This window comes from Dipodomys spectabilis, unplaced genomic scaffold, assembly GCF_019054845.1.
Source record: "Dipodomys spectabilis isolate Male_0828 unplaced genomic scaffold, ASM1905484v1 ptg000009l, whole genome shotgun sequence".
Taxonomy (NCBI): Eukaryota; Metazoa; Chordata; class Mammalia; order Rodentia; family Heteromyidae; genus Dipodomys; species Dipodomys spectabilis.
Window position 1 is genome coordinate 11,123,072 of NW_024870686.1, and position 14,447 is coordinate 11,137,518.

The 14,447-nt window shown below is 32.7% G+C and overlaps 1 protein-coding gene across 1 annotated transcript in view; it reads left to right on the forward strand.

The window, feature by feature from the left end:
* Tusc3 (tumor suppressor candidate 3) overlaps nucleotides 1-14,447 on the forward strand; it is a 169,668-nt gene that overhangs the window by 89,277 nt on the left and 65,944 nt on the right. The window contains exons 3-4 of the mRNA XM_042701903.1: nucleotides 5,150-5,267; nucleotides 10,779-10,919. Of these exons, the coding sequence (XP_042557837.1) occupies nucleotides 5,150-5,267; nucleotides 10,779-10,919 (259 nt within the window). The remainder of the gene's footprint in view (nucleotides 1-5,149; nucleotides 5,268-10,778; nucleotides 10,920-14,447) is intronic.

Here is a 14,447-nt window from a genome sequence, read left to right on the forward strand (position 1 = left end):
GGGCATTCCACTCAGCTCAGCTGAGTGGAAGCTACTTCTTTTCTATATGTTCACCCATGCTAGATTTCCCCTTCCTCTTCCTATCTGTCATGTTGTGACTGTTGTTTGCTTATTGCTAATATGTTCTTTCTCATGCTCTGTTCTGAGCACCAGTCTGATTTTCTTCACTGTTTACTGTTTAACTTTACTCACTTTGCTGAGTAGAAGATGTTTCCTGATTGTTTTGATTTTTTTTGTACTTTTTTATTGTAAAAATACTATATGGAGGGGTTACATGAGCAAGGTAATGAGTATATTTCCTATGGAGCATTGTTGCCTCCTCCTCTATTTTTCCCCTCCATCCCTTCCCTCCCACCTCCACAACTATTCCCCACCAACCCCCTGCTGTCGTGATTGTTTTGATTTTGAACTGGAGTATAATGCTTGCTTTAATCCCACATTTTGGCTCCTCTGCCAACTTTTGAGAGAATAGATGTAATTTCTGTAGCGTTTTCTGTATGCCTGCTATAGTTTTGTTTGTTCTATTTGTAGAACTAGATGATTTTTACTTTTTGTCATTATAGGAACCCAGTGATTTTCTACTTATAATATTATACCTAGTAGGTTAACTTGGAATCTGAACACAAACATGAAGGATCTTTAAAATGCAAACTATTTTACTAATATTATTATAATGATATGTTCATTCTAGATCACATGAAATTCAGAGCTTTGTACTTTCTGTATTAGAATCTTATTTAATGAAATGAGAATATTTTCATATTGGTAGAGAATTAACTGAAAAGTTCGATATTGCAGTATTATAGAAGTAATTCTATATAGGCAAGTCTGATCACTTCAGATCTAGTATAAATCTCTGAAAATTCTTAAATTTGTTATTTTTATTATTCATATGTGTGAAATTTATCATGAAACTATGGCTAAATAGGCAGTAAGCGCTAGTATTTTAATATGAACCTGTTACCTGAAAGGAAGTTGCAGTAACAGTAAAAAGCACAAACATACTTTGTAAGCTGTCCTTCCAAGAAAAGTAGAGTTAAAAATTGTACTCATCATGGGAAATATATAGACTATCTATAGACCATGGATGAGTTAATCTGTTTTGTTTCATGTAATCTTGTAAGAAGGATTGTACTATAAAAAATATTATATTTGGGTTAAGTAGGTTATTTCCTTGACTGAAGGTTTTACTATACCAGATTTAATATAACTAGTGCCCTGGAGTTAACTGCTTAAGCACTCCTGAATCTCTCTCGTGCAGCCTTACTGCCCTCTTCAGGCTGCATACGAATCTTATGAATCTTATACAGTCCCCTAAGTTCTTAGGTTAGGCCTTGAGTGCGCCTGTAAACTGCAACAAAAATGTTGTTTTAGTTTGTAAATATAGTAAATGTAGATAACTTGAGGTACATGCTGGGGCATTTGTGTTGTAAATGAAGATATTGGATTTACTGTAGTTTTTAATTTCTAGTTTGAAATGGCAGTTAGGTCTGAGTAAGCAGGAACAATATTTGCTTTTGATCATTAGTCTAAACTGACATAAATGTAGACAAAAATCCACTAAATTTATTTTTTCTGTTAGATTTCCTCTACCTCCTACGAAGTGTAAAGAAGTTGGACTATTAGGAGCATACATGATAATGATAATATAATAAGAATGTAGAATCTTTGCTATGAGGATAGTTTTCTTGCTAATGAATCTTTTGTACTCTGAACCTATTCCATTGTTATGTTTTTCTCAGCTTCCTTGACTTGTTTTTAATGACACAGATTTGTCCATTGATTTTATTGTTTATGAATTATACCCATCAGAAGAAAGCTCTTATTTATTTTGTTATTATTAATTTTCTCTTAAATATTAGGCATATTTGAGTTGAGAAATTGGAAATTATTTGGCCTTCATTTATCCAAGCTAGAGATATTTCAATGTAGACTGTTTTAGAAAATTATAGTGGATCTGTTGGCCTGCTATATCATAAAAGAGACTATATAAAATAGGTTATGAGCTGGGAAAATGGCTCAGTGGTAGAGTGCTTGCCTCACATGCATGAGGCCCTGGGTTCGATTCCTCAGCACCACATAAGCAGAAAAAGCCGGAAGTGGCGCTGTGGCTCAAGTGGTAGGGCACTCTCATTGAACTGAAGAGCTTCATGCCCCATAACCAAAAACAAGCAAACAAAAATGTTTCAGAGGAAAACAAAAAACCAATCCTATAAAATAGGTCATATCTTTATATAACATTTTAATAATATCTTCTGTTTTCCAAGAAAGCATTTTGAATGGAACCCATGGCTTATTTTCTTTCTTCCAATATATTATACACTTTTGCCAGATACAATATTTTTAAATAATTTGTTACCTAATTCTAATTCTAATTCTTTCGAAAACACCTGAATTTTGTCATTATTTACAGACATGTCTTTTTAATTTTTCTCCCCTCAAGTCTTTCTTCCTCTTATTTTCTAAGATGAATCTTATATTTCTATTTCCTCATTGTTTTTTCCCTCTTTTTTCTTTATTATTATAATTTTAGTCCTGGACAAACTGGTTATTTTCCATAGCTCAATCCACGATGATGCCAACTTCCTTTGTATGCTGTGTAGCATCTACAATCTGCATTCTTTTAATGAGTTTCTTATTTATGTATTAGACAGATCCACTTCTTCCTCTAACAAGCCTCTTATTAATAGCGATTATGAACGATACCTCATTGTCATTGTTGTTGGAGCATATGCCGAAGACTCAGTATGAATACCATTGATAATTAAGCTCTGGATTCCACATTTACATATGAAATTGACATTAATATGATATCACATTATGGGCTAGTTGGGCTAGGATAGTTTATAACAGTATGAGGGAAAGAAGTCAACATATTTGCTTAGTCTATTTCATAATATATTGCATATAGATGTTGAAAAATCAAAAATATTTAATTGACTTATTGTTGTTTCATGGATGTCATTTACCCAAGAATGCTGTTTTGATGATTTTTTCTGTTAAGATGTTTTTCAATAAAATCGTCCAGTAATGCAATTTTATTTATATGCTTTTTTTCTTAATTATGACGTCATCCTTCTATTTTTTAACAATATTAATCTCTTAAGCTTTATCATTATTCTAATATGCGTTGCAACATGGAAGGAGGGCATAGCTGTTGTAGTTGGCATGTTTCTCTAGGAAACAGATCACGTTCTCTTTTATATGATTTTTTTTTTAAACCAGTATCCGAGAGTGTTTCACTATGTAAAACTTCATCTTTGCTTTTCCTGGTGCCCTTATTGTTCATGCTGTAGTTCTTCTCAGTGAGACTCTCATTCTTGAGAGTTGACCTTTTCTGTCACTTCTTCTGAAAAGTCCTGTTGACCATTCCATCTATCTACCATTATTTACTGTAATGTTATTGTGGATGATTATCTCAGCACATACTTAGTTTAAAATTATTTTATATATTCTTGTAGTTATCTTCTCAGTCTCCCCAATCAAGCATCAGCTCAATGACGTAAGAGGCCTTAGAGATTAGCTTACTTCTTGCTCTTGGATACATTGTATATAGTTTTGTATGAATTAACAGTGAGTTAAATTTAAGAACAAAAGCTTTCAAAGTTTATAATTAATTGGATTGAAAATATTCTAAAAATAATTCTATATAATATTCTAGCCACTAACCACAATAACAGTCAAGCAGTAATGATTATATGATTAGTTTGTGCACTGTGCTTTGGTGACATAATGCTCTTAAAATGTTTAAGCTAAATAACTTCAGATTGTAACACTGCTAGATATATCTTTTAATCACAGTCACACAGATAATATTAATAATAATTTAAAAAGTTAAACTATGTTCACTCTGTCTTTGAACTCCTCTATTTGTAGATATGTAATCCAGAGATATTTGTTGTTACTCTTTTGTGCTTATTTTAGGGTATAGTTTTGGGTCCTGTATTCTTGACGAATTAAATTTTCAACATTTGTCTATTCTAGGAAGAATAGTCATTTAAGAAAATACTTTTTTAAAAAAAAGTTCATGAGGCTTTCCTTAAATTTCTAGTGAGCTTTTAGATAGTTTAGTATTAAGTAATAGAAAGGTGAATTCTGTCATTGGTAGGGCAGGATTAAAGTTTGGGCTCTATTATTTTGACAGATAAATTTAATTATGAACTCTGTTTCAGAATCATTTCTTATCTTCAGACTCAACTATTTCTGAATTTGGTTGTTTTCCTTTTTAGTTGCAATTGCCCCTGAAATTTTAGCTGTCTTTGTCAAACTTTTCCATGAGCTGTTTTCCAAATGTTTCTGGAAAGTTTTTATCTGCTACTGACTCTACTGTTTTTATAGTATTATCCTATTTTATTTCACTTCTTACATCTTTGGAGAAGAATAAGATAAACTCTTGAAAATAGTAATATTAGAAGCACTATTTTCCCCCCAATGTTTGAGCAATATCTTGTTGATTCTTGTTTCTGTTATGGTTTATATTTTTCCAGCAAAGGTGTTTCTCTATTCCTACCTTCTCTATATATAAATCACTGTCATCTGGAAAGTCTTCAAAATCCCCAATAAAAATGGAGTCAGTATATGAATAAATACTATATTAAGGGAAGGTTTGTTTGTTGCCTCTGGTGTAGCCACTCAGAGAAAATTTTGCTTACTTTCAGATTTGAATGTAAATGTGCTTTAAATCAAAGGAATGCATAATGGTAAAGGAAAGCTTTATTTTCAACTTGTTAAATGTTGACCTATGCCTTTTACTACAATGTATTGGAAAATTTGACTTACATCATAAAAAATGCCACCAAGTATTTTCTTTCCTAAAGTAAAATAGGTAAACTTTTTATTCAAAGGTCCACGCTAGGCCATAGCCCATTTTAGGTAACATTAAGAGCAGCTGGATTTGGCCCTTACACGAGGAGTTATAGGGGATACATGCATGAATCTAAGTGTCTGTATTTAATGGAAACCATTGTGGAATAGCAAAATTTTGAGTAATTTTAATATAATTTGCACATGTTTGAACTGTTTCCTCTTTTTATGGTTGATATTCATTTACCTTTCAGTTCATACAAATGATGGTCAAATTTTACCCTAGAATTGCTTGTTTTAATGGAATACTGAAGTGTTTTCTGTTTTGCTTCATTATCTTTTCCAGGCAAGCTAATGAAGAGTATCAAATACTGGCAAATTCCTGGCGCTATTCCTCTGCGTTTTGTAACAAACTGTTTTTCGGTATGGTGGACTATGATGAGGGAACAGATGTTTTTCAACAGGTAAAGAAGCTGTATTTGTTTTGTAATATATTATACAATGTGTTGGTTACATTTTTTTCTGTATAAAATACAATTCATAGAGTGAGTTAATACATTAACTGATATAAACAATAAATTCTGTGATATTATTAAAATAATTGCAGTTAATATTATATCATTAGAAGAAGGTTTGCTAGTAGCAAGTAGCAAGTACAGTAAAAACAGTTCACATCTGTATTTGTAGGGAAGCTTGTTTTCAGCAAATGACTAGTGTTACTTTGGTATTTATATATAGTTTAGGCAATATTTTATACAAGTTTATGATATTTTCTGTAAAATTCAGTGAAAGTTTTACTTTTGTAGATACTTTAACATGTAAAATGTTACATATTTATTTTAAAGTTATTATACCTCTCATATTCAAATTCCAGTGTTTCAACCCTAAATCACATTGTGACTCTATTTGTAGTTGGGGCCTTCTAGAGATAATTAAGGTTACATGAGGTCATGAGGATGAGTCCCTGCTCCAGTAGGACCGATAGCCTCATGAGAAGAAGAAAGATTAAGAGTGCATGGTCGCAAAGGCCATTTGGAGACATGGCGATGGAAGAGCTATTTCTAAGCTTAGGAAGAGAGGCTTCACCAAAAACCCAGCACCTTGATCTAGAAATTTGGGGTGATAGGCCTTTTCTTTCTCTCACATGGTGCACTTTGGTTTAATGCTTGATCGATTCTTACTACTAATAGGAAATGGACCATTAGTGAGTAGTTTTTTTCTTATTTTTTCCAGATTAGCTCATTGCTATTAGTTTCTATTTCAATAACATATTTTTCTTTTTGTGCCTTCAGTATCTTTTTATTAGTAGTAGATTTCATTTACATCCTCTCCTTTTAATTCATTTGTAGTTTATTTTAGATGTTTTTTTCTAAACTAAATAGTAGAGTATCTGTGCTTAGAATTGTGTGTGTGTTTACTCATAGTCAATAAGTATTATAGAGGATTAATCTATAGAAGCTATAAATTTCTAGGAAAACATAAGTAAAAAGTTTTTAAAATTAATATGCTGTTATTATAAAGCAGAGGGATTGCAATTACATGAGTCAGGCAATGAGTGCATTTTCTCTTGTATCGTGTCTTCTGTTCCCTCACTCTTCCAGTCCTTCTCTCCCATTTCTACCAGGAGTTATATAGTTCCCTTTCATCAGTGTCCAGTGGGCTCCACTGCTGAACTTCTTCACCTTTCTGCCCTTGAGTTCTTTGCCCCCCAAAGACATACACCTGACCACACCATTCATAAGGAAGACAGAATAATCAAAAAGTTAAAAAGAGATCTGTTGTTTCTGTATCTTGGAGTTAATTTATATATATGTGTGTATATATATATATATATATATATACATATGTATGTCTATGTGTATGTGTTTATATATACATATGAAGATAGCTTTAAAACAGAAAAACATATAGTTCTTACAAGCAGCACATATGTAATTTTAAAACAGCAAAACAAATACAGTTCTTATAAGCAGTTTATAGATTAGGAAGTTGGTCATTATCATTTCAAATGAATTAAATCAGATGCATATATAATTTCAAATCATTATATGCATTTCAAATTATATATGCATAATTTCAAATCAACTTAAAGGCAAATATATGGGTCTATAACTCAAATATTAATTTGTGTACTTTACACATTTTTATATACTCTTGGGAAATTGGTCTTAGAGATCACAAATGGAAGAACTGTTCATTATGTACTTGAGTCTCCTCTACATTGAAAAATAGTCATTTGTATCCAATCTGGTTGGAGCAGACATTGAGATCAAGTGTTTGTGTTGACCCAAGACTGTGAATTATAGCAAAAGTGGTTTGGGATACTTTAGTTTATTATTGTTAATATGCCTGTACTAAGTAGTTAAATGTGTTAAATGTGTTAGTTCTTTTAAGCATACTGTTTTTTATTAAAAGTTTCTTTGTCTTTTTACATAAGTAGATCTTTAATACAAACACTCATATTTCACATCCCATTGTGGGAGGACAGTGTAGTGTGAATGAGGTCTACCACCAAGTGAAATGGATGTGCTTTAATGCTGTGGGAAGGAAACATCAGAGCTCTAGCTCTATGAAGGAACATAGTTCACTTGTAACCAGCTCAATTTATCAATAAAAGCTCAAAGTATTAATTTAACATGAAATTCCTCAATCTTTTATATCTTACAAGTTATTTATATTAAACAAAACTTTTGAGTAGCTAGGATTACAGGCGTGAGCCACTGGTGCTGGACTTATACAACTTTGGTGTGGTGGGGGTAGCACTGGGTGGGAGTACGGGGGTGAGGATGGGAAGGGGAAACAGAGGAGGCTACAATGCTTGATAAGAAATGTACTCATTATCTTGCCCATGTAATTGTAACCCCTCTGAATAGTATTTGCCCAATAAAAAAAAAAAAAAAACTTTTTGGGAAGAAAGTCATTCTGAATTTGTGGTACCAATAGGCTGTCAGTTTGTAACTTTATTGGTACATCGTTGGATATAATCATTCCATTATTTTATATGCATTGAACATTTTATAAAGTTACCATGGTGATGAGTTTTCAAGTCAGATCGATTTCAATTGAAACTTTGTTCAGAACTATTTTGATTGAGCATAATTCCAAAAATGCATCTGCGCTGTGTTTCCTAAAACCTAATCCCTTGCTTAGCATTTGTTTTCTATCTTAAAATTCAATAATGCATAAAAGTTATGTTAATGATTTTTTTTAGGTATTTAGAGTCTGAAAAAGTCGTAAAGTATGTATCTTTTGACACTTAGCTACTAAAAGATTTTTCATACTGATGTTTTGTTTCCCACTTAGTTATATTTTGTTGAAATATTTTCTCAAAATTAAAATTTTAAAGCACTGTCAAGAATAATGTGGTATCTGAAGATATAATTAATAAAAATGTACAATAAATTTAATTTCTAGCTTATTGAGGGGCTTGCTGGGAAAGGAAAGTATATATGATTCCCATGGGAATGGCTGAGGCTAAGGGTCTGATAGTAGGCCAGTGAGTTAATGAGAATGTGTGTTGGAAGGACTTCTGGAATAGAGAACAGATTTGTGTTATGCCCTGTTTATACAACCTTGGGGAGTTAGGACATTGTAATTAAAAAGTCTTTGAATTATGTGACTTTTTTTTAAACTCCAAAAGTGTAGAATGGTAAGCTTTCATATGGATTTCTGATTGTTGTGATTTAGGAAATAATAAGGGAGACTTTTCTTCTCTTGTAATCTTAAATTTACATGTTGACCAAAAACTATTGTGTATCCACGGGAGAAATGCAAATGAATAAATTCTGTAATGGGGTAGGCATGGATAAAAAGGAAGTGGTAATTGCCTTCATTTTAATTAATATCTAAGTGTCTGTAATAGGCCTAGTTTGGTGAAATGGAATAAAAAGTAGACCTCTGATGTCCATATGTATGTGTATGTATTAATGTGCATATGTGACATATGTGCTATATACTGTGTATTTTCATGTTGCATGTTATAATCTGTCATGTTTGTCAAATATAGGAATTTCATAATTTAGTCTTAGAATAAACTTGTTCAAAATTGGTATAAAATATTCATTAAAATACATCATAATTAAAATAGGAGACCATATGTTACATTACAGTGTTACCTGTTTATAGCTGTGTAATCTTTATAAACTAAGTGATATTCTTAAGCCTCTATTTCTTCTGTGAAAGAGGGAAAGTATTAGTGCCCTTCTCATAGGATTATTTAGACGATTAAAATTAGATGCCTGATGTGTAAATGTTTAGGAAATAATTATAGCAGTACAGCATAAGCAACAATAATCTTCCAGTACTATCTTAATTTTGCAGAACTTGTTTAAACCTAAATTTTGTAGAAAATAATGTAAAGTTGATGGAAAGAAATGAAGAGCAAGAAAAATAGGATAAGCAAAATCTCTTTGTCTCTTTAGGAAAATATTTGTTTAAATATTGTCTTAGTCCGTGTTATAGTAACAAAACACATGAGATTGGATAGTTGTAATTAGCAAATACATAAGCCCCCACTACTGGAGGATATGAAGTGTAATACCAAGGATCTAGTATCTGGAAATGGCCATGTGCATCATCACATGATAGGAAATAGAGCAAGCAGGAGGGCAAGAAGGGGTAAACTCGCCCTTGTACAACAACAATCCCTTCCCTTGATGCCGGTGGAGTCTTTATGGCCTGTCATCTCATAAAGTTCTTATCTCTTAATACTATCATAATAGCAGCTAATCTTGAACATTAAAATCGTAGTGAACATGGATTATCAACTATTTTTCTTTAATACTAGAGTACTAATGTGGGTAAAAGGAATGTAAGTAAAAAAAAATCTGATAGTATTTGCAGTATTAAAAATGAATAGTATGTGATACAAATAGATTTATTTAGAGAATTCAGCTCTTTTGTGCTAAACTGTTTGACAGTCTAAACATTGATTTGGAGCTGTCTTGTAAATATGACAGTTATGGTAAGAGTTTACCTGTATAACAGGAGCTATAAACTTGGCTATTACAGGTATCTGTGCTTTCACAGCTATTTCTTAACCTTGATAATGGCTGTTGTGTAATATAGTTTATTTGATTTGATTGTTATTCTACTTTAAAAATTATATTGCAAGTCAAGGGCAAAAATCACTTGACCCTTTAAGTTTTTTTTCTATAATTTCTATGCGGCAGACACTTCCATACATGTATATGTGTACTTATGTGTATATATGCATATACAGATACCTATATGTATATACTTACAATTTTGTCTGTAATGCAAATTAACTGTATACATGTTCCTAGAGATCATATTGTTAAACAACACTTATTTGTTTTCGATTTAGTATGCTTTTTGAATGGAAATTACCTATAGGAGATATTGCTGCAAAACCAATTTAAGAATATTTAATCAATAGAAAAGTTCAGCAGAAAATACTGTATTGGGGATTTTGCCTGTAGTTTCTGGTAATTCAAGTTCTTCAGAGCATAAACACTGGCTTCTGTTGTTTAGTCATTATCATTATGGAAAGTGAAGGCATTAAAACCTTTACTAGAGAATTCAGTCTTTGTAAAATGTGTTTGCAACTTCCATAATATGCTTATTTGTTCAAATCCCAGTAACTTCTCAAGAAGTTGAATAATCCATGTACTGCCTGATTATAGCATTTCTACTTTTAGCTTTCTTCTTTTAACTAACTTAAAAAAATCTACAAAGACAATAAAAAAAGATGTTGAATATGGAGGGATATAGCTTAAAATATGAATTATTAATGTTAAATGAGATCATTCAGAGAATTTAGGCAAACTCACCAGTTCTCTTTCATCCAAAAATACATTGTTTGATTAAAAACAAATTAGGTAGTTAAGTAGAATGCTATTTAAATTTTTGCAAGGTAATCTGTTCAAAATTCATGCAAAAAGTATAAAATTTTAATTCAATGATAAAGAATATTAGGATGTTATAATTAATATTTTTTATCTCATGTTTTTCAGCTCAACATGAACTCTGCTCCTACATTCATGCATTTTCCTTCAAAAGGCAGACCAAAGAGAGCTGATACTTTTGACCTTCAAAGAATTGGATTTGCAGCGGAACAGCTAGCAAAGTGGATTGCTGACAGAACGGATGTTCATGTATGCTTTTATTCCCTTAAGTTTTAATGATGTGTCTTGATTAGCTTGGTTTATAGTATACTGTAATAAGCCTAAAGGACTTAATTTTTTCCGTATGGCTATTTCTCCTTGCATAGGACGTACTATGGATTCTTTCAGTGCTTTTGTTTGTGGTGCTGATATTGAACCTAGAACTTTGCATATGCTAAGCAAATATTCTACCACTGAGCTACAGCTCACTGTCCTGAGCAAACTATGCTTGATAGCTGTTGCTGATTCAACTTTCAGTAACAGGTTAATTCAGATAGTTTGTTGAATTGTGATTCAATGACATTAAAAAAGAGACAAAAAGTAATTTCAAGCTAGGCGCTGGTGGCTCATGCCTGTAATCCTAGCTACTCAAGAGGCTGAGATCTGAGGATCACGGTTCAAAGCCAGCCCCAGCAGGAAAGTCTGTGAGACTCTTATCTCCAATTAACAACCAGAAAACTGGAAGTGTTGCTGTGGCTCAAGAGGTAGAACACTAGTCTTGATCTAAAGAGCTGAGGGACAGTACCCAAGCCCAGAGTTTGAGCCTCATAACTGACAAAAAAAAAAAAAAAAAAAAGAATTTCAGAGGATAAAAAATACATTAAAATGTTCAATGTAATTAGTAGTTAATAAAGCTTTAAAACCTAGATTCTAAAATGGATTCTTTTTTTCAATGGAAATAAAATAAAGGGTTTAGAGCCATGTAGAAAAATAAGCACATGGTGCTGCTCTGGAAACTATAAGTTAGTATAATGCTCCTAATAGAATGTGTCTTGTCTTCATTTCATATAATCTGACTTCACACGTTGTTCTCTTCTAGGAATTGAATGGATACAAGAATTAGGGGTTTCAAATTCTTAGCTATTTATTTTTTTTTAAATAGTATTCATTTTAATAGAAAAAATCATTCTAATGGAAATAGTCAAATTGAGCAGTCACAGAGAATGAAGTTCCAAATCTAACAAAAATAGATTAAAAATATTTCTAATAGCATATTTTTATTTAAAACAGGAATATGATTATAAGTTGAAAGAGACCATGTATTCTAGAAGGAATGGAACAAAAATATTGATGATTATATATGTATAGGGCAGAGAAGTAAATGAGGCTTATCTTCAAAATAAGTAGCAAAAATCAGGACTGGAGGCCTGGTGAAAATGATGGAGTACCAACTAAACAAACAAGCTAAGCATGTAATAGTTTGTGTACAAATATTTGTACTACCTTCAGCCTACCAAAAAAACAAAACAAAACACACCCAGAAACCTAAATAACAGTAACACTCCCAGAAAACACAAAACATCTCTACAGCATTCTAGATGGTAAGAGTTTGCCTGACCTAGACCTAGGTAATTGCAGTTATACTGTATGGCCTTCCCAGGAACATGTCTTCCCATGAAAAAAAAAAAAAAAACTGTTTAATGCTGAGGCCTGTTCAATGCTGTGACCTATGTATTCTCTATATCTTACATACCTTTAGGAGACAATATTCCTCTTTCTTAATCATTCCAGACTAGGTACCAAGCAGTTAGAAACTACCTCTATCCCTGAAATCTCCTAAGGTTATGTGGAGCAATCAGTCTTAAACTGTTTGCCCTGCCCAGTTTGCCCTGACCGACTGTTGGAAGCTCCAATAGAGGCAATAGTTTAACTTTGTACTTCTGCCACTAAGCGACGCCTTGGGTGTGTGTAGTGTCTCATGTGTCTAGAACCTGTGAGAATTGGTTTGTCTTGAGCTTCTTCTGTACCTGATTGACCAACCCATAAACGAATACAAAATATACTACTCCTATGTGATTTCTATCACAATTCTTAAATTATTTGGTGCTAGAACTGCCCTACATTAGACCATTGGGCCCTTTTTGTGCTCCCGGTTCTTGATCTCTGACTCTCTCATTTTTCTCTAAATACTATTTTTATTTTATAATTGTTTATTCTAGTATCTGTTACACAGTATTCAGTACATCATGTCTTTAAAGAACTCTCGCTCATTTTACTGAAAAATGTTAGGAGAACCAATATCTCTATATATTGTAGAAATCATGACTGTACCAATTGTATCAACTTCGAAAAATAGCCTTTTATCTTAAAGAGAGAATTACACGAAAGTGAGTAAACAACCCACGAAAAGTGGGAAATATGTACCATCATTTTTCTGATGAAATTTATGTATTTGGGGCTCTTGACCTCAATAATAAAAAAGATAAAACACAACTGGTATCTAAATAAGCTTATCTACAAGGAAAATATACAAATATTCAGTCCATAGGGAAACATCAAAACTATAATGAGATAGCACTTGCCACTCAGTAGAATGGCTACAATCCATTAGATAACGGAGACTGTCAAGGAAATGGGGAAACTGGATCCTTTTTGTACTGTTGGATGTGAAATGATACAACTACTTTGAAAACACTTTGGCAATTCCTGAAACTAGTAAACATAGTTTTCATATGACCTTGCCTTTTACTACTAGCTGCCTGTGCAAGAGAAAAGAACCCATACATCATAAATTATAGTGGTCATAAGGTAGAAACACTGCTATGTTCAGCTGGATTAATGGATAAACAAAATAGGTGTAGTCACACAAGGGAATATTGTCCACCTATTTGAAGGAGTGGAGTGCCAGTGTCTCATGCCTGTAATCCTAGCTACTGGAGGCTGAGATCTGAGGACCATGGTTCAAAGCGAGCCCAAGCAGTAAAGTCCCCATGAGACTTATCTCCAGTTAACAACTCAAAAAACTAGAAGTGGAGTTGTGGCTTAATTGGTAGAGTGCTAGCCATGAGCACAAAAAGACTCAGGGACAGTGTTTAGGCCCTGAGTTCAAGCCCCACAAAAGAAAAAAGAAAACAATGAAATAATGACATATGCTTCAACATGTGTAAACTTTGAAAGCCTGGTGTTAATGGAAAGACGTCAGTTTCAAATGGTCTAACATTATATTGAAGTCTAGAGTTAGGGTTATCTGTAGATACAAAGTGAATTAGTAGTTAAGGCTGCAGGTTAAGGGGGAATTAGTGGGTAATTGAGGTGAAAAAATTTTTGTTCCATCTGCCATCTGCGAATATATTAAAGACTAGTTCATTGTTCGTTTTGGGGTGAATTACATGGTATATGGTTTATATTTAATACAATTGTTTAAAGTAGCCTTTAAAAAAACTCCACATTTGAAACAATACAAATATGCACACATCTTACTCGATTATTTCCTAGATAATCCAGTAGTTGGTGTGTATACTAGAGTCACTTAGTGTTATTAAATGTGTTAGATTTGCATATGCTTGAGTGCATTTGTCTAAAATGAAGAGAAGGACTTTTCACATAGTTTCTGCGTTTTTAATTCAATTATTGACTTAGAAATAGATAATAAAAGAATTATCAATGCCAGGTGTCAAAGGTGGAGTGATATGTCTCTGAATTTTCTGTGCTGAAGATCAGAAGTTCTAGAATATGGTCAAATGGAAAAATACAAAGCTGGGCACCAGCTGTAATCCTAGCTATGCCTGTAATCCTCGC